The sequence below is a fragment of the Colobus angolensis genome, unplaced genomic scaffold, assembly GCF_000951035.1.
Source record: "Colobus angolensis palliatus isolate OR3802 unplaced genomic scaffold, Cang.pa_1.0 Scaffold320, whole genome shotgun sequence".
In the NCBI taxonomy this organism is placed as follows: Eukaryota; Metazoa; Chordata; class Mammalia; order Primates; family Cercopithecidae; genus Colobus; species Colobus angolensis.
In genome coordinates, this window is record NW_012116489.1 from 2,699,402 (window position 1) to 2,721,414 (window position 22,013).

At 33.5% G+C, this 22,013-nt stretch overlaps 1 protein-coding gene across 3 annotated transcripts in view; it reads left to right on the forward strand.

Annotated features, from left to right (window-relative positions):
• Positions 1-22,013, forward strand: part of CFH (complement factor H) — a 159,754-nt gene that overhangs the window by 17,497 nt on the left and 120,244 nt on the right. For all 3 annotated transcript variants that reach the window (XM_011951605.1, XM_011951604.1, XM_011951606.1), the window contains exons 2-9: positions 3,431-3,616; positions 4,632-4,737; positions 6,713-6,789; positions 8,233-8,424; positions 10,364-10,534; positions 15,791-15,964; positions 19,770-19,964; positions 20,411-20,587. In XM_011951605.1, coding sequence (XP_011806995.1) covers positions 3,431-3,616; positions 4,632-4,737; positions 6,713-6,789; positions 8,233-8,424; positions 10,364-10,534; positions 15,791-15,964; positions 19,770-19,964; positions 20,411-20,587 — 1,278 coding nt within the window. The remainder of the gene's footprint in view (positions 1-3,430; positions 3,617-4,631; positions 4,738-6,712; positions 6,790-8,232; positions 8,425-10,363; positions 10,535-15,790; positions 15,965-19,769; positions 19,965-20,410; positions 20,588-22,013) is intronic.

The following is a 22,013-nucleotide window of genomic DNA, read 5'->3' on the forward strand; positions in this document are numbered from 1 at the left end:
TCCTAAGCCTTGGCAGCTTCCACATGGTGTTAGTCCTGTGGGTACACAGAATGCAAAACCTCCACCTAGATTCAGAGAATGTATAGAAATGCTTAGATATCCAGGCAGAGGTGTGTTGCAAGGGAGGAGGCCTTATGGAGAACCTCTGCTAGTGCAATGAGCAGGGAGAATGTAGGATTGGAGCCCCCACACAGAGGTCCCACTGGGGCACCACCTAATAGAGCTGTAAGAATAGGGCCACCGATCCTTCAGACCCCAGAATGGTAGATCCACTGACAGGTTGCACCATGTGCCTAGAAAAGTCACAGAGACCCAATGCCAGCAGTGAAAGCAGCCAGGGAAGGGGGCCATACCCTGCAAAACCATTGGGGAAGGTCTGCCCAAGGCTGTGGGAGCTCACCTCTTGCATCAGTGTGACCTGAATGTGAGACATGGAATCAAAGGAGACTGTTTTGGAACTTTAAGGTTTAATGACTTCCCTATTGGATTTCCAACTTTCATGGAGGTTTTGGCCCCTTTGTTTTAGCCAGTTCATCCCATCTGGGATGGGAGCATTTACCCAATGCCTGTATTCCCATTGTATCTTGAAAATGACTAATTTGCTTTTGATTTTACAAGCTCATATGTGGAAGGGACTTGCCTTGTCTCAGATGAGACTTAGGACATGGACTTTTGGGTTAATGCTGTAGGGAGTTAAGACTTTGGGGGACTGTTGGGAAGGCATGATTGTGGTTTGAAATGTCAGGGCATGAGATTTGGAAAAGGCAAGGGGCAGAATTATATGGTTAGGCTCTGTGTCCCCACCCAAATCTCATCTTAAATTGTAATCCCCATAATCCCCATGTGTTGAAGAAGGGACCCAGTGAGAGGTGATTGGATCACGGGACAGTTTCTCCCATGCTGTTCTCATGATAGTGAGTGAGTTCTCATGATAGTGAGTGAGTTCTCATGAGGTTTGATGGTTTTATAAGCATCTGGCATTTCCCCTGTTTGCACTTCTCTCTCCCGCCACCCCATGTGAAGAGATCCGGTCCTTGCTTCCCCTTTCCACCATGATTGTAAGTTTCCTGAGGCCTCCCCAGCCATGTGAAACTGTGAGTCAATTATATCTCTTTTATTTATAAATTACCCAGTCTTGGGTATTTCTTTATAGCAGTGCAAAAATGGACTAATACAATCTGCTTTTAAGATTTTGCCTTTATCTTTGGTTTTCAGCAGAGTATCAGTATAGGTTTTCTTGGTATATAGCATTTTGGGGGTTTGTTAAAATTTTGATTTTGTGAGTTGATTTCTTTCATCAATTTTGGAAACCTTTGAGCTATTATTTCTTCAAATATTGCCTATGTTCATTCTCTTCTCTGTTGTTAGAATTCCAATTACACATGTTTTATAACTTTACTCTACACCACATATTTTTTTGTACTCTGTTTTGTTTGTTGTTGTTTATACACTTTTGTCTTTCTATACTTCAGTTTGGATATTTTTACATTAAACTTCCTCTAAGTTTAACAAGTTTGTATTGTGTTATGTCCATTTGATTCTTAACACCATCTGACAAGTTGTTCTCATTTTTTATGCAGTTTTAAGATAACACCTGATTTATTATGAGTGAATTTTATTTTGAATATCTTCTTAAAATTTACATCTAGTTTCTATAGTTCCTTTAATGTCCCTAAAATAGCTGTTATAAAGACCTTAACACTAATTCTAACATCTGAATCTGAGTGTCTAGTTCTACCGAATATTTATTTTCTCTTTTTCGTTCACAGCTGTTTTGCTTCTTTATGTATCTTTTAATTTTTATTCAAGATCGTATTTTTAAACAAAAATATGTAATGAGCAAAGTTTATGTAACTTACCCTCACTAACAAGATTGTTTGCTCTTTCTTGAGCCACTCAAAAATTTAACTCAGAGGGACCTGGGTAACACTTTTAATTTGAATCAGTTCCACTTCTGGTTTCTAAAGTCTCAAAGATTAAACCTTCTTGGGTTTTTAAAATCAAGAGTCTGGTTGGTTTCTTCTATCCCAAAAGATGAACACACACACACACACACACACACACACACACATATAGAGTAGATACATACATATATATATATATGTATATATTATACTCTATATGTGTGTGTGTATATATATATTAGACTTTTGAGATAGAAGAAGCCAACACATATATATTATGTATGTGAGCGTATGATATATATAATAGTTGTTTATATATGTTTGCTTTTCTGCTGTTTTGACATCTGCTCTTATATATATAATCTTAAATGCTCATATATATATGAAACAGCAGAAAAGCAATCATATATAAAGAGCTTTTATTATATATAAATAATATATGTGTATATATGTATGTATATACATAAATACATATATGTATACAGCTTTTCTGCTGTTTTGACAACTGCTCTTAAATATCACACAGAGTGACTTTCAAATATGGCATATTTTAATGAGAATGCTAGTTGTGTATTTGAGTCAGATCCCTTTTCTTATTGAGACTTTTTTTCTATGAGACAATGGGAAAGTCAGTCTTCTTGTAAAAAGCTACCTAGACTGTAGCAAAGCTACCTGATTTGGCAAAGTTTCAGAATTTTTCATGCTAGCTATAACCTCCTTATGTTTGGTTCTTTCTTACCTCATTACCATTCTTCCATTCAGAGGAAGGATCTTCAATCCATATCCAGAGTTGACAAATATAACCAGGTAAAAAATGGCCAGAGACCCTATATTTACTTGAAACAAGACCTGCCTACTTGGATTTTGTTCATTTAATCCTCTTTGCTCCCACAACTTACCTTTGAGCATACACATGCACACACAATTTGTTGTTGTTCCAATCTAGAGTAGAAACATTGTTCTTTTCCATCCTATTCTATCTTATTTGGAGTGTTCCTATAATTTTGTATTAAAACTTATCATGCTTCATTTTTGTAAATAGAATTTTTCTACCTGTAATGCATATTGTACATTTCTTTGACTACTTATTAAATAACTGGCTTCCCTACTAGAATGGAAATGCTTTGAGAACAGATAACTTGTTTCTTCATTGCTTTTGCTTTACAACTTACAATAGTGCTCAATAAATATTTCCCAAATTAATGGAAGAATAGTAGAATGCTCTCCAGCAATTAAGAGTAGTATAACAAAATATATCTATTGCTTTGCAAAGTTTTTAGGTATTCTTCCACAGTGAACATTCTTATAAAATTATGTAGATACAAATTTTATAAGGTGAAATGTATACTTACACTACATGCATGAAATGTATGTTTACTCCATAGATATGGGAGTAGGAGAGAGAGAGAGGGAAATTTAGGTAGGTCTGTAACTGTCTAGACATTTTTAAAAGCAACAATTACCCCAATATACTGTACATTTAAATAGATACTTTATGCACTTATTTTGTTTTTATTTTTTTGTAGATTGCAAGGAACTTCCTCCAAGAAAAAATACAGAAATTCTGACAGGTTCCTGGCCTGACCAAACATATCCAGAAGGCACTCCGGCTGTCTATAAATGCCGCCCTGGATATAGATCTCTTGGAAATATAGTAATGGTATGCAGGAAGGGAGAATGGGTTGCTCTTAATCCATTAAGGAAATGTCAGAGTAAGTACTTCATACATTTGTGAAATTTATGAAAACTTTTGGTTGCAAAAATACTTAAGATTTAATATTATCACAATTATGGCTGAATTATATCACTGTTGCTGCTCAAATACAAAATAATACATCATACATCTTTTTTTTTTTTTTTTGAGATGGAGTCTGGCTCTGTCACTTAGGCTGGAGTGCAGTGGTGCAATTTTGAGATGGAGTCTCCCTCTATTGCCAGGCTAGAGTGCAGTGGTGCTATTTCAGCTCACTGCAACCTCTGCCTCCCTGGTTCAAGCAATTCTCCTGCCTCAACATCCCGAGTAGCTAGGACTATTGGCACGTGCTACCACACCTGGCTAATTTTTGTATTTTTAGTAGAGATGGGGTTTCACTATGCTGGACAGGCTGATCTCGAACTCCTGGCCTTGTGATCCACTCACCTTGACCTCCCAAGGTGCTGGGATTACAGGTATGAGCCATTGTGCCCAGCCAATACATCATCATTTTCTTTTTTTTTTTTTTTGAGACGGAGTCTCGCTCTGTCGCCCAGGCTGGAGTGCAGTGGCCGGATCTCAGCTCACTGCAAGCTCCGCCTCCCGGGTTTACGCCATTCTCCTGCCTCAGCCTCCCGGGTAGCTGGGACTACAGGCGCCCGCCACCTCGCCTGGCTAGTTTTTTTGCATTTTTTAGTAGAGACGGGGTTTCACTGTGTTAGCCAGGATGGTCTCGATCTCCTGACCTCGTGATCCGCCCGTCTCGGCCTCCCAAAGTGCTGGGATTACAGGCTTGAGCCACCGCGCCCGGCCTACATCATCATTTTCAAAAAGGGGTGGTCTTCCTCCAAAATTAAAAAAGCAAGCATATAGTTTAAGTTCAATTATGAAATAATAGCTCTGCTATGTTTAATTTTCCTTGTATTCAATCTGTCTTCTTATATAATATCAAATATACTTGTTCCCCCACACCTACCTAAAATATATTCCTTGTTATTACATATTAATTTATAACTTTTTTTTTTTCATTTTAGAAAGGCCCTGTGGACATCCTGGAGATACTCCTTTTGGTTATTTTAACCTCATAGGAGGAAATGTGTTTGAATATGGTGTAAAAGCTGTGTATACATGTAATGAGGGGTATGTAGTCCATACAAAAAGAGGTTTATAATTAAGGAGCTGTACTACTTTATATATCTTAAGGTTATTATATTTTTCTCCGGACATTTTAAAAAGTAACATGCAAGTACCTGAAAATTTAACTATGATGGAAATAATTAAATCTGGATAACATATTTTATCCTTAACATTGAAAAATTTAAATGAAGTATAACTGCACTGGTAGAGTATAATTATAGAAGAGTGTGAAAACAGTATGCACATCTATAAGTATTCACCCAACAAGTCTTCATGACATTCTATTTTGTGCCGAGTATCATGGGAGTTCAATGTGTCAGGAACAATAGGAATTGTAACCAATTTATATTGTATGAAAACTGTTTTGACAGATTTTATAAAATTTAAGGAAAGCAAGACTTTTACCTGCTTATAAGTTTTACTTACAACTAATGTTACTTAATGTCCCAGGTCTGCAAATTATTCTTACCACATGGACTAAAAATACTACTCTTTCAGAATCATTGACTCTGTTCCTTCTAACCAACTGCTGGGTTTTCATTGCCAAAATCATCACTGTATATCCTCAGTGTCTCAGTGTCCTTTTATCCCCCTTATTCTCTTCTAGATCAAAAATTATTTTGAAGAAAAATCTATATATGGGAAAACTAGGATTAGATCACTATAATCTTATACTTCATAAATATAAATGTAACCAAATATTACAAATGGAATAACATCATTCTTTCTTCATTTTTTTTCTTAATTCGAAGCAATAAAATATAATAGCTTAAATCTCAGTCACTGGAGTAAGCCTGCCTTTCAAAACTCTTCCACTTAACATTTATGGGTATTTAAAAATATATATCTTCGCTACCATTTCCTTTCCTGCAAAACAGACACATTTCATATGCTTCATGGATTGGTAGGAAAAATAAATAAGACACACATCTGCATCCTTTAGAAGAGACCTTGAGATATTGTAGATGCCAAATAAGTATTATTTCTTATGAATTTATTCTCTCCTTAGTCACTACCTCAGGGAGGCTTTTCAAATACATTTTTAGCCCTTCAATCATTACTGCTTATCTTATCACACATAACCAAATAGGTTATAATTTCCTGGGGCTGAATTTTTAATTTGCTACCTTCCTCACCTCTGAAATATTTGTTTTCTCATAGACTTGTGTCCTCTCTTTAAGTTCAGCACTTGATTTGGCTAAGGAGATAAAAATGTATAGATCTGAAGCCTCTAGAAATGATTGCACATTTTGCACATGCCCCAGGGAGCTCATATTCAAATAGAGCATTTTTAGATTCAAAGGGCAGGCTTCATGGGTTTTTAAAATTACTTAAGTTCAACATTAGATGGATTGGATAAGCAGATTTGATTCACTGGGTATTCTCTGGAAAAAATCTCTAGGATAGAGATGGGGAGATGGAGGCAAGTGCTGAAAGTGAATCACACACTAACAACTTTTTGCTGGCACTATCTTAAATTATGTAGAAAGCCTAAGGTGTTTAGAAAATATCAGAATCGTGGAGGACAGAAATATGGTCTAAGACTGGAGGAGAGGGAAACATAATGTTAGCTGTTGGTTACTCTGATATTTTTAGCTTTTGTTTTGGTGATAGTTCACGGAGTTTACTATATTATTGAATTTAATTAATTAGATAATTCAATGGAAAATAAGAATACTTTGTATGAAACAATAATGAGTTTGTCATGAACCAAAGGTTATGATTATTTTCAGTCCATGCACCAAGGAGAGAAAGATAAAGGGAGATAGAGATTAAGAAAGAGAGAAACTTAAGAAATCTAAGAAAAAGAGTGAAGGAGGAAGAGAGGGAGGAAGGGAAGACAAGAAACAAGAAACAAGAAAATGTATATGCTGCTCATTTTCTTTACTATGGAGTTTCTGAACACTCAGAATGGCATTGAATTTAAAACTGCATATAAACACACATTATCTCAACACTGTTATTTTTGGGTTTTCAGGTATCAATTGCTAGGTGAGATTAATTACCGTGAATGTGACACAGATGGATGGACCAATGATATTCCTATATGTGAAGGTAGACATAAAATGTATTTACAAGTATATTGAAATACCTTAAATAATCTAAAATTTTTAAAAATGTCTTACATTGAAATATCTTAAAGTCTCTAATTAAATATTTTTATTTATTCATTTATTTTTGTTTCTCATATAATGTAGAGTGGGAATCTAGTCTTTTATGACTACATTCTTGGTGTTTCAAAAGCCAAATATGAATGCAACCTGATCTAATCTAATAATTGAAGTATTAGACATTAGAGAATCTAAAACTCATTTTTATTTCCTTTTGGATTTTAATGGCTAGAAATGCATATAAGCATCATTAGCTATACTTCATTAGCTATGCTAATGGAGATCAGAATTTTACCTTTAGTAATGAAGAGGCACTCACCCAATAACCACCCAAATGCAGGGATCTATGGTAACAGCTGAAGTGCAGAACATGACTGAGACCTCCCACCAAGGGAGGTTGCCTGTGAACTTACCTTTACTGAAAAGAGTAAACTAAGGGTGAGCTCTGTTATTTCTTACTGTTCTGTAAAGCAAACAGTGAAAATGAGAAAATGTAGATTCTGTTTTCATGCTGTGAGCTAATAATTCAAATCCCTAGTCATTATGGAAATAAAAGAAATCAATCAGAGTAGTATTTCCTAATTCCACAGTGAGTAGTAAGTGGAGAGAGATACAGAAGAAGTGTGATAATCATTCAAAAATTCTGTCAACTACAGAAAAGAATGGAAGATGTTTTTCATCTATGAAAATGAGAGGAAGAAGATTAATGTTCTAGAGAACATCTACATTGAAATCACCTGGGATGCTTGTTAAAAATTAAAATCTTTGGTTACTAAAAAATGACCTACTGAATCAGTATCTTTGGGGTGAGCATGCAGGAAGATAGCCCTAAAACTTTTATTTTAACAGGCATCCTGAGTCATTCAAGAGTACGATAAAGTTTGACCACAATCTTAGAGAAATTGGAAAATATTAAGTAGAATCAAAAGAAGTACTCAAATTATTTTGAACACTGAAGTTGAAGAGGATGGAAAATTAAGGATGATTTCTCTATTGAAGTTAATGTCATAAAGTTTGCTTTTACATCTTTTAGGCATGCGGTGTTATATTATGCTGGGGCATAAATGAAAATGTTGTTTTTAATTATCTCAAGCTTTATATTTCTTGATTATTTAAAAATACTTGTTTGTTACTACAAAAATACAAGCTAGCATTGAAAATAGTAATTTTCATTGTCCACTCCCATAGAAAAGAATCAGGAATAAACATTCCATTTGCTTGTTTCTTAGAAACATGTATCTCTAGCAAACAGGTATATCAAATGCTTCTAAAAATAATTTAAGTACTTTCCTCCAATCTTATCCTGAGGATGATTTTATACATACATATATTTTTCACAATAAACTTTTAAAATTCCGTTAGAAAACATTATATGTATTTTCTTCAGTTGTAAAGTGTTTACCAATGAAAGCACCAGAGAACGGAAAAATTATCAGTGGTGCAATGGAACCAGATCGGGAATACCACTTTGGACAAGCAGTACGGTTTGCATGTAACTCAGGCTACAAGATTGAAGGAGATAACGAAATGCATTGTTCAGAAGATGGTGTTTGGAGTAAAGAGAAACCAAAGTGTGTGGGTAAGATACACTCACTCTTTTAGTATTTTTAGCTTTTCAAATATAAATATACATTTAAAACATCATTCATTCTAAGGAGTATTAGCAATATTAACAATAGCTAATATTTATTGAGCACTTACTATCTGCCTGTAATTGAGCTAAGTTCTTTTCATGCATCATTTAATTTTACCTTTCAAAAAAACTCCATGATTTATTTACTCATCACTTTTATATTATAATTGAGGAGACTGGGGCAAAGAAGTTAAATACATGCCCTGGATTATCATGGCATAAAGAATCAAGTTAGGATTTAAATGTAGGTTATCTGATACCAGAGTCCATGCTTTAACCATAACTCCATTGTAGTCGCCTCTTAGGCTGAAAGAGAATGCTAAGTATTTTTGCTGCAAGTTGTAAGACCTCTGGAATAGACATTTGTTTTTAATTTTGAAAGCCATAGTTTCATTATGTATTTCCAGAGATACATTAGAATGACATTCATTTTTGAATAACAATTCTAGGAAGCAAACCTGTTTATATTTGTGCCGCAGGTTTACTATAAATGTTGCTGAAATGAACAGAATCCACTAAATAAATCATTGCCTCTTAAAAGAAGTTTTATAGTAAACTGTAAGCCAGGATATTTTTAGTCAGAATACTGCCAACCTGTGCATCATGACCAATGAATGATTTTGGCTTCTGTGGTAAAAATCGTGGTTGATTTGTTTAGTAGTGCCATAGTGCAAGTTCATTTTACCAATAAATGTTTGGCAGAAGTTTCTGGTATGTTTATATTTTAATATTATCTAAAATTTCTAAATTATTTTTACTTTTAAAGTCTGTTCTATCTTATAGTTAGATACAGAGAAAAGAATTTCTCTTCTTAAGAACTCTTTCTAACAACAATAGTTCTTTATGCTAAAAACTAATATTTTTATTCAGCATAGCAAATATCATGTACTTTAGAAGTACATGGACGGAATTTACATCCTTACAACTAGATTCTTGTGGTTAGCGAAACCTTCCTGGAATGGCTGATGCCTACGATTAAGTCTTAAAGAAAAAAATGAGATTTTGTAGATGAAAATGAGAGCAAAAGCATACCAGAGTTCAAGAAAAGGGAAGTGGAAGGGCAGTAAGGTTTTAAGGAGCATGAAGCACCACTGGTTCTTGTCCATTGTTCCTAGGCACCTTAGTGTAGAATGCAAGCAGGGAATAAGTCAGTGATAAATAGAAGGTGGGCCAATACAGAGTGCTACATGCACCACGCTGAAGAACACGCCTTTTATTCAGACTGATTTGGGAATCAATGAAGGATTTCAAGTGGAGTTATGATGTGTCTACATGAGAGGTCATTAAGCTACACACAAGGAAAATGGATTAGAAAGTGGGAGAACAGAGTTTGGGAAACTACTTAGGATTGGCATAATCCCAGGTAAAAATGTTTGAGAGAAGTGGGTATAAAAGATGATGGCCTTCTTTTTTTTCTGAGGAAATCTTGGCTAAATGGCGATGACACAAAAACAGCTCAGTTACTTTTCAGAGATATAATGACAATGAGTTAAATCAATGTCTTTGACAAAGAGTACTGTTGATAATGGCTGTCTTTTCAATAATTTGAAGATGTGTTATTTTTTGCAGGTCATTCAGTGAAAACATCACAATAAAACTATATTTATGGTCAATTTTATATATACACTTGATGAATGTTACTGGTCACTCTTTATTTCAAGAAGGCTAATTTGTCCTGAAACTAAATAATATTAGAAGAATAATTTTAATCAGAATTTTAACTTTCTTCAGATAAATCATTTATTAAGTGGTCAAGTCAAAACAGAACTTTTGTTTGGTTGACTGACTTACCTGATGGAAACATTTCTGTTTTCATATAATTATGTCCTGGTCACAGTCATTTAATTTGCAATAAACATTTTGGAATTTAATCCCTTCTATTTAGAAATTTCATGCAAATCCCCAGATGTTATACATGGATCTCCTATATCTCAGAAGATTATTTATAAGGAGAATGAACGATTTCAATATAAATGTAACATGGGTTATGAATACAGTGAAAGAGGAGATTCTGTATGCACTGAATCTGGATGGCATCCGTTGCCTTCATGTGAAGGTAATGTTACATTTACTTTCTGGATCTATACAAATTTATCACATATTTTAATTAATTCTTTTAATAAAGTCACTTATTTTAATCAAAAATAGAGTGCTAATTTATGTAAATAAACTATTATAAAAAATACATAGAATTTTCTGTGTTCAAGGTTCATTTTGAGAACACTTCATATGATACACACGCTCTGAAAATAGACATAAACAGGGCCAGAAAAGTTCAGTAGCTTATTATGTCATTGATTTATCATCAAAAACCATGTCTGGAGTAGAGCCAGGACAATAATAGACTTCCTAATTCTCAGTAACATACAACTCTCAAACAAGTAGATTGCTCTACTAATGCCCAGAATTTATTTAAATTATATTAATATTTTAAAATACTTTAAAAGTAACTTGTATTACTAACAGGTGAGGAAACTCTCAACTGACAATGGAATTAAGTGGAAGGAAATGAACATTTTTGTTAACAACAGGCCCAGTATGACTCAACAGTGATGATGGTGCTGGAAAATGGAAAAACCAAAAAAAAAAAAAAAAAACCCCAAACTCTCTTAAGTTTCATTATGGAGGGATGTTATACAGAGCCAAAGAGTTCATTTCAACTGTGCTCTTTGCCCACCAAAAAATATATCTGGAATAGAGTGTTCTACTTAACCCACTTCATTTTAAAAGGGAAAGTTTCAAACTATCATGGCCAAGAAGAGAGAATATAGACAGTGACGGACTTTAAGAAATTATGCCATAAGAAGTACAGTAAGAAGCTATAGCTATAGTGTGGTGATAACTGCTTTGAGGTATTTTCAAACATTTATAAAAGGAGTGAGTTTGCTTTTGATGAGGACTTCTACAACGAGTGAAATGAGAAACAGTGTTACCACATATGGTCCAGAAATCTAAATGGGTGATACTGCCATACTGTGAGAGAAAGAAGAGTTGAACTCTTAAGAGCCCTCTGAACTTTAAATCCCGTGATTCATAAATACATGTTTAAACTGTGCTTTAGTAATCCTCTTTTACAAAAAGGATAGTTAATTTTGGGTTAATTTTATACACTAAAAAAATTTTGGTTTGAGCTCACAAGTGTCTCCTTGGAAAACATTTTTCTTCACAATTGTGTGATCTCTACTTTTAGGCACTGTTAAGAACATATTTTAGAAAAAAAATAATGAACACGAGACAGTAATAACCCATCTCAGATCCATGTTTGGCTAATGGTGTGTGGGGTCCAACTATTTGTCTTCATGGCATTCATAGTTCCTAAGCAAAGGAAGTGCATGCATAAGTCCTTTGGCATTAACTTCTACCTGAAGTATATTACTTCCAGAACCCCTCTCAAATCTACAGTGAATTTATCCATCCAATAATCAAAATGTAACTTATAAACCATTTATTTTACATCAGAGCCTTGCTGTGTATTGAAGATAAACATTACAATAAACCACCATTTCAGCTTTCGATGAATTCAAAATAAGACTCTGGGAATTTAGTTTTATTTGAACATGTAACTCTGTAGCATGACTACCTCCTTGTAGTCATCTGATTATTTCACCTCTTTTACTTGTTCACTTTGCTACCTACTTAAAAGTCTTCCTTAGCACATATTTGTTTTCACAATGAGAAATTCATCTGTTTTTCCCAAATGTGTTACTGCATTTCTATTCTTGCTTCTCTTGAACACTGATTGATTCACACACACACACACACACACACACACACACACACCACTCTACATTTATAAAGCATTTTTCTTTTATATATTTTTTTCCATTTCTCAGTCACAAATACAAGTAAAACCTGAATATTCAAGACTATGCTTGAGGGTCCTGCTTTCTTTAGGAAAAGAGATACCAAGAGAAGGCACTGGGATTGAGTACTCCTTTTCAGAAGACAGCTCACTAATAATCAATATAAATAAAGGAAAATTCATCCCAAGTTAGTTAAGCATGCATTCTCTCTTACCATGTTTTATTTTATTGAAATATATTTTACACTGATTAGATATAGAGAAGTCTTTCTTAATAAAAGAATTCCACTCTTTGTATGCCAATATAGCATAAACATGACTATTTTCTTGGTACAAAGCAAAGATCTACTTGCTGATATAAGATGAATTCAAAATCTATACACATCATTTTCTCTGAAATCAGGTAACTTCAAACTCTCTTTGTTGCTTCTAAATCTATAAGAAATTTGGAACTAAATAATAAGATAACATTAAAGTCAAATTATCTACTTAAATTTTAAATACTTAAATTTTCTTCAATCTGGTCTATGGCACATACATATCAGAGGACTGATTGAAGGTGAATTGTCAAAACTTTGGTCTCTGTGTCCAATAGGAACAATCTGTAACAGAAAGTTATTTACAGAAACAATCAAAGGTACCAAGAACTGTTAAATTAAAGCTATCTTTGATCCAAATCTATTTCTTCCCTGTACAGATTGGATTTTCTATTGGTTCAAAACATAGAGTGCCAACCTTGAATTAGTGTTATAACTTCAAATGACTAATGCTTGTTTCTAATAGTAGGAAAATATGGATAGTCTCAAATATTATTTTGGATAAAGGTACAGGTTTGAACAATGTTTTAATAACATGATTTATTTTAAAAATGATTGTGAGTATAAGAAATTAAGGTTTATCACAGGATTTATGTCTACTGCTTGAGCATAATCACCAGAAGTCCTTCTATTCTTAATTAACAAAATTGTTCTGTATTATTTTATTGATTTCTTAGTTAAACTCTTGTTTTTTGTATCTCATAGCTTTTGACTTCAAAAATTGGTATTAAATTGAGCTATATCATAAGGAAAAATAATTGAAGGTACATAAACTGAACTTTAATGAGTATATGAAAATATGATAGAGAAGAATGAAGTGACATAGAAAAAAAGAAAAAAGGAATACATTTAAGACTCATTTGAAGTACTCATTCAACATCAAACACTGAAGACATGTTTTACATAAAATAGTAAAATTTTAAAATAGTAAAACTTTAAAACTTGTATACTAAGTCACATACATATTATTTCTCATATTATTATTGCTAATCTAGATATATTATCCTGTTAGATATAGAGATATATTAAAGTTTATTCTGTCAGAATGAAGTATAAACTTAGGAGCTGAATGGACACAGTGGAAGTATGGTATTGAGAAGAGGAAATATGTAATGAATAATTAAAACTTTATAAAATTTTATGTTTGACTAAATATACAAGTTATAAGAAAGGAATAGTGGTAGTATAGAGAAGAAGTAAGAAAATGGCAGGAGATGAGATGTGACAAGTAGGCAGGGCCTAAAAATTAAGTAAAGTAGAAGACGAGAAGCAAAAAATATAAAGTAAAGGAAAATAATAAAATATAAAAGAAAAGCATCACTTAGACAAAGACAAGGAGAAGCAGGAGAACATAAATATATGAGGTAATGGAGAACACCAAAAAGTCCATAATCAACAGAGTCAAATATTACAGAGTTTTATCTGTTCAGTTCAATAAATAATTAGGAAGCCCATAGTATGTACCAGTGACTGGAATATGTGAAATGCAAAGCATTTCTGAATTTGGACATTGGAGCTCATTGGTAGCTTTTATCAGAGCAATGACGACAAAATAGAGGTGTCAGAAACTAGACAGTAGTGAGTTGAAGAATAAATGTGAGACTGGAAAGTGGAGATAGCAATTATAAAATGGTATTTTAAGGATTTTGGTTTTGAAGGGGTGGGGAAATGTAGTACATTAGCTAAATTTGAACAAAGTGTTGAGAGAAGGGATTTAAATTGCAAAAGCTTCCATATCAATTTAAGAGCATGGTTGATAAGGTAAGAAAGAAGGAAGGAATAAACAATGGTTTAAAATACAGGGGAAAATGAAAGAATTAAAGCTAACCTGAATTTGAAAGCAACACCTTACCATTGAAGACTAAACAAAATACTTAAATCAGTATAGATACAGATAATGTTGAGGAATGCTGGAAAGAAGTATAGGGAACTCACTACTGGTGGTCTCAATTGTTTTGTGTGAATGGAGACTTATTATCTGTTGATGAAGAGGCAATTGTTTCGAGTGACTTGAGGAAAGTGAGGAGACTATCGATAATTTACTGTGGGAAATCAAATAGTAAATAAATTGGGGGTATAGAAATTGATTTCAAGCAATGCTGAATGTCCACCACAGCTTTTTAGTCCAAAATAAAATATGACTCCAATATAAGTGGTCATGTAGCTTTTCTACAATACTTAAAATGCATAGTATTTTATTTTAAAAGGAATATTGCAAATGGATTCAATACTGAGATATAGCAGAGTTAATGGAAAGGAATGAGAAGGTGCTTTATAGATTAGGACACACTGGGCCAATGGATAGCAAACTATAGGCTGCAGGTAAAATACAACTTACCCCCTTTGTGTAAACAAAGTTTTATTGAAACACTGCCATGTTCATTTGTCTATGTATTGTCTATCACTACTTTTGTACTGTAACGGCAGAGTTGAGTTGTTGCAGCAGAGACCTTTTATCTGGCCCTTTACAGAAAAGGTTTTCCAAACCCTCTGCTATTTTATCCTATTATAGTAAGAAAAATGTAATGCAATATCTCAATGTTTAAGATATTAAGACTAAAGTTTATTTTCATTCATGTTCACTTTCAATGTAGATCAGAAGGGACTTTACTCATTGTATTAATTGTAAGAATCAGGTGACAGAAACATCATTTTTTTTCATGTCCTTCTTTACTCATGGTGTCATTGGGAAAGAGAAAATAAAAATTCACACAATGGCTTTTAAAACTTCTCTCTAAAGTGAAAGATATTACTTCCGCTTTTATTATAGTCTCTTATGCAATCACATGGAGAAAGGGTTGTGCAGTCCTATCAATTGTCCAAAAAAAAGAAACCCTGAATATTTGTAAACAATCCTTATGAGAATCACAGAAACCAAAGAATAGAAGGAAAATGAAAGTAAGAGTTGAAGTTATATGTGATGAGATCATTGCCAGTTATGGAAAGTCATGAAGTATGGAATGACTTTGGAGAAGATGGGATTAAGAGCCCAGGAGGTACAAATACATCAGATGACAGTATAGTGAAGAAAAAAATAAGTGATATACCAGAAAGGATACTATGATGTGTTCATTTTAATGCCATTTTGTATTACGCTAAGGACAAATAAATAACACCTACTTTTAAATGTTTGTATAAATGATGAATTTTAATGGATATTTCTACATTATCCACACATCCATTTTCTTTTCAGAAAAAACATGTAATGCTCCTTATATTCCAAATGGTGTCTACTCACCTTTAAGGATTAAACACAGAACTGGAGATGAAATCAGGTACCAGTGTATAAATGGTTTTTATCCTGCAACCCAGGGAAATACAGCAAAATGCACAAGCACTGGCTGGATACCTGCTCCAAGATGTACCTGTAAGTTCCATTCATATCTTGGCCCATTTCTTAATTCTGAAATTTCTTTTAAATGAATAAAAATGGGGACTCAATAAAACCAAATATTTGTCTTATTGTGTATATAAAGTAAGGTTGTTGGAAGTATTCTTTAGTTTTCAAAGTTGCCAAAACTCATTTTTTTTTGCTACTAAAAATTAAATGTGTATATGTGTTTATGAATGTATGTTTCCCTTATTAATAAATTCTTCCAATATCTGAATTAAAATACTAGATAAAAATAATGTCATCTAACACATACTATATTAGTTATTTAATGCATTGTAACAAAATACCCCAAAAACATATTTACTTAAAACAACTAACCTTTATTATCTTACAGTTTCTATTGGTCAGGAATCTGAAAATGGCTTATATACGTAGTTGTGAATCAGACTGTCTTCTTGTGTTGCAATCAGGATCATGGCCCAGGCCACAGTAATGGGAACTGCTACACACTTTTAAACAACCAGGTCTCATGAGAACTCACTCACTATCATGAAAACAGCAAGGGGGAGATCCACGCCCATGATCAAATAACCTTCTTCAACATTGGGAATTAGAATTCAACATGAGATATGTGTGGGGACACAGAGCCAAACCATATCAATTATCTACTCACACACTGTTAACTACAGTCATATCTGTTTTTTCGAAGTGAGACACTAAGTCCTGCATATATCCAAGGGGAGAGAAATTAGGCACCACTATTTGGAGGAAGGAGTGTTGAAGGACTCCAAGTCTTAGCAATTTCCTAGTGTTGGAGGTAATTACCTAAAACCATGACATGTAGCAAAATACCACTCAAGTCAACAGAGTATTTTATTTCTGGGATGCTCCTTTACCCCTTTTTAATATTTTTCCTATCTCTATGATCAAATTTATTTTCTTTCTATCTAGCAGTACATAGACAAGATGTACCACACTTAAACTATATATTCCATGAAAGAAAAATATGATACAAATGATTGATCAATGACTTCAACTCTAATTCCTGGCATAATTCCAGTCCCTAAGAGAGGAAGCTATTATTAGTATGAAACAGATTTCAATGTGTATAAGAATTATAAAGAAAATATTTAATGATTTTATGGTTGGCTTATGACAATGTAGTTCAGCCCAAATATATCTAAACCGAGAACCAACTATATTTGGATTTCAATTATTAATATTTAACAATGAACCATCTGGAGTTCTCATGGACAAGATAGAGAAGTTGATCAGTTATATGGTTTATCAGTTTGTAATTTCATTAAATAACCATATCTAATTATCAGATGCAAGTCTTTATTCTCAGCCCTGCTTCATTACTCACTGTGTCATTGAACACTTTAATGATTTAGGGGAAGGGCAGTACAAATTAACAATTGGAATGATGCAGAGGATAATAATGAATCTGCATTAGGGCAGATTCAGCATTCAGAGAGAATCTTATGTGCCAAGCTGAATCTAATAAGATGAAATTTAACAATGTTGACTCTAAGATCCCATACCTGGGTCAAATAAATTACAGTATGAATATATTAGCAGTAGTTATAAAAATTAGTGAACATTTTTATCAATTTCAAGATCTGTTTGAGCCAACTTTATGATGGAAGCACCATAAATGCTGTGAAACCAAAAACTACATTTGTAGAAGGGTGACAAGTAGAAATGAGGCTATTTGAAGTCCTTCCATTCTCAGCACTGATAAGATCATCTGTGGGTACTAATATTTGCTTCAAGGAATCAATTTGTAAAATGGATAAAAACAGATGTAAATGTGACAAAATTAGAGAATAGCTAAATAGCTCGAGCCTGTGGTGATGATATATGTTTTTAATTATGACTCCGTTTTATTCCTTTTGGAAAGAAATCTCAGTGGACAATTTTATTTTATGACATTCTGGGAAAAACCATAATCAGACGGATACTCATACTTGTTTTGAAATCAGCCACAAGCTTTCAAATCTCTGCTCTACCACTTAATGTGAAATTCAATTGAAATCTTTAAAGACACAGTTCCTGCAAATCTGAGACTCAAGCTTTCCCAATGCAGAGTTACTGTTAAGCAATACATGTCTCAACAAATCATGATGAAATTTGTAAAGTCCATTGGTAAATAGAAACCATTCCAAATCTTTAAAAAGTGATAGGGAAAAATGTAGAATGTTACTTAAAAGAGATAAGACTAAGTAAATGTTTTAATTTCAACACTGGGAGCTTCCAATAAATAGGGAAACATTCTATCAATTACAAGATATATGGATTGCAGGCCAAGAAACTATACTGAAAGAAGTATCATTCACTAGTCTTTGTTAGAGAAAGACATTTAGTATATACAATTATTCAGTTTATAATCCACATAATAAATGTTTGTAGAAACTACATGAAAATTTCTCTAATCAAATACCAAAGAAAATAAATCACTGAATTTAAGAAAGAGGGAGATGAAAAAGAATATTTATATGTGTGTGTGTGTGTGTATGTGTGTATTGAAATTCTTTTTAACCTATTGCATAAGGTTTATTGAAAGTGAATCAACTTTCATGGAAAACATTAATATCATTTTGTTATTGAAAGTGCTAGATGGTCGTAAATAATCTCATGAAAAGAGCAAATTTTCTGAAAAATACATAAACCTGTTAATATGATAAGCAAGATAGCACTCAAATGTATTTGTCAAAATTATTATGTAATAACTTGGTAAAATGTAATTATATTGTATCTTACTTAAATGTAGTTTATGACATTAAAATTATTTTGCTGTCCAATTGAAATTGGGAATAAACAAAAAATGTTAATCAAAATCCTAACTATTTGGATATGAAGAAATATTTCTAGTCTGTTTCTCTGGTTAAATAAAGACTGGAGAATTTGGCTCAATGAATTGTTTGAGGCATGAATTAACTATGCTATTTTTCTGTGTGGTATCATCAAAGAAAAATTTTTGTGTTTCTGTATATTTTTACATTGTCTTAAATAAATAGGAAAGAGCCTTATTTATTTATTTAGTTAGTTAGATTTTTCGAGATGGAGTCTCGCTCTGTAACCCATGCTGGAGTGCAATGACACAATCTCGATTCACTGCAACCTCTGCCTCCTGGGTTCAAGTGATTCTCCTGCCTCTGCCTTCTAAGTAGCTGGAATTACAAGAGCGCACCACCAGACTGGGCTAATTTTTTTTTACATTTTTAGTAGAAACAGGGTTTCATCATGTTGGCCCGACTGATCTCAAACTCCTTACCTCAAGAGATCTGCCTGTTTGAGCCTTCCAAACTCCTAGGATTTCAGGTGTGAGCCAGTGCGCCCAGCCCATGAATTCAATCTAAAACAAATATAAACCTTAAATCCCTCAAAATACTACCTCCTTACATTGAGTTGTTCTGAGAAGAAAATACAGGACTCTTATTTACTGAAGAGAATAGGAAAAAAAAAAAAAAAGAAATACATGAGCTAAGCGGTAACACTGACATATTTCTCAACTGAAAAGCTTAATTAGCCAGAGATAAGGTATGTGTATTTAAGGGAAATACATTAAATAGGTCTGTACATTTTTCTTTCTGGAGAGCCTTCATACAAATTTACGCATCATATGATCCACAGACATAATTTCATCTTCATTAACAAAGACCTTCTCGTCACATATCTCAGTCATCAGTTCTATCATTTGTTTTGACCTAGAAACCCTAATGGAATGTGTCATTATACTAAGAAGAGAATATAATTCAGTGATAAAAATTTATCTCTAATATGATTATTTGTTACAGTAAAACTTCTTTGTACTTTCTTTGATTTTTGTTGCAAGTGAGACCTTGTGATTATCCAAACATTAAACATGGAGGACTATATTATGACAGCATACGTAGACCATACTTTCCAGTACCTGTAGGAAAATATTTCTCCTATTACTGTGATGAAAATTTTGAGACTCCTTCAAGAAGTTACTGGGATTACATTTATTGCACACAAAATGGGTGGTCACCAGCAGTTCCATGCCTCAGTAAGTAAACCTCTGAACTGCTATACATGTATAAAACTTTCAAAGATCGAAGAGGAGAGGGCACTTAAGTGATTACACTTGTCTTATGTAACAGAAATAGGGCCAAGAAAAGAGTTGTTCAAGCAAAATGACCAAAATAGTTCTTTCCTATTATGAGGATTTCTTCTTGAAAATCACAGGAGAAGTAAATATAGGGACTTGATGAGAATATCTATGTAATTTATACATCTTTTAATTACAAAAACTAAAGATAAGTAATATTGAATATTGATATTTCTTTTTGTACAAACCTTTGTTAGTCACTTCAGTTCGTCTTCAGTTATACATTATTTTTGGATGTTTATGCAATCTTATTCAAATATTGTGAAAATAATTTTCATATACTATTTTGAGCAAATTTATGCTTCTCCTTTACTTTATTTATTTATCATTGTTATGGTCCTCAGGAAAATGTTATTTTCCTTATTTGGAAAATGGATATAATGAAAATAATGGAAGAAAGTTTGTACAGGGTAATGCTATAGAAGTTGCCTGCCATCCTGGCTACAGTCTTCCAAAAGAGCAGACCACAGTTACATGTACAGAGAATGGCTGGTCTCCTCCTCCCAGATGCATCCGTGTCAGTAAGTACACTGCTCTGAGATCCCAGCATGTTCATGTCTTTCTAAGTAACATAGATGACATTCTCAGACTCATCTATATTAACTGTGGCAAAATGTTTATGTCAACTTGTTTTGCCAGCAGACCTATTTCATTTTTGGTTTTTCAATTGTGTATAAATAAATATACAAATTTCTTGATCAATACATAGTAAAATAAATTCTCCTATTAATGGGCATTAGTCAAGAATACAGTAAAATAATTTGAACACAATACTTGTTGGTTAAATTAAGTCATAATGAAGTGGCATCACTGTCTGGGTAAATACCCGAGGTTCATTATCTCACACCAAGAGGATTAAGGGCATGGACACACACAAGGAGTGAGTTTAGGAGCAAAGGTTTAATAGGCAAAAGAAAGAGAAAGGACAGCTTTCTCTCTCGTGAGAGAGAACAGCACCTGAAAGTGAATCCCTGCCCCTGGTGGGGTGCACTGGATTTTATAAACAGTCTTGAGGAAACAGTGTCCGATTTACATGGGGCCCAAAGACTGGTTAGACCAGGAGTGACATTTACATAATATGCCGGGAAGCTGGCCACCACACCCTAATGTTATTAAGCAAATGGGATCTTTGCCTGGTCAGCGCTGTGTTGCTTTCTCCTTACTGTACACATGGCTGGCAAATAAAAGGGAAGATGCAGCTACCATATGAACATGCCTAGTCCCAGGTATCCTTTTCCTATCGGCACAACTGCTGGCATTCACTTTGCAAGCTGCCAGCTTGCTTGTCTATGTTTGCAGTTCAATTTTACAGGCTCCTCTTATTAGAAAGAAAATGATTTGGGGGCTGCTTTTCATTAAAACGAAAAATCTTACCATAGACAACTGTACCCTCATTATCTGCCTAAACAATTTTTTCCTAACTCCTGTATCAATATTAATATGTACATTGGAATCAATCATTTGACTCAAAATAATTATATAATTTTTTAAAAAATAGAAAATAAATACAGTGATAGCCAAAAATTCATATATTCAAGCAGTGATATGACATTTTTACAGTAAAGCTATTTGACTTTCTCTAGTATATGTAAGTACAAATGGATATTCTGGGATATTGTGCATATTCTGCTCTTACAAGGTTTCCTACAGTATTTATTTCAATATACATTTATATCAACAGTTCCTTCTTTTTTTACACGTTGTTAATGATTGGTGATGTCACATTTTAGTATTTACAAATTGAGTGGCTATGAAATGTTATAGCACTGTAGTGTAAATTTGCATTTCTTTCTTTTTTTAATTATAGTTTAAGTTCTAGGGTACATGTGCACAACGTGCAGGTTTGTTACATATATATATATATGTGCCATGATGGTGTGCTGCACCCATTAACTCATCATTTACATTAGGTATATCTCCTAATGCTATCCCTCCCCCCGACCCCCT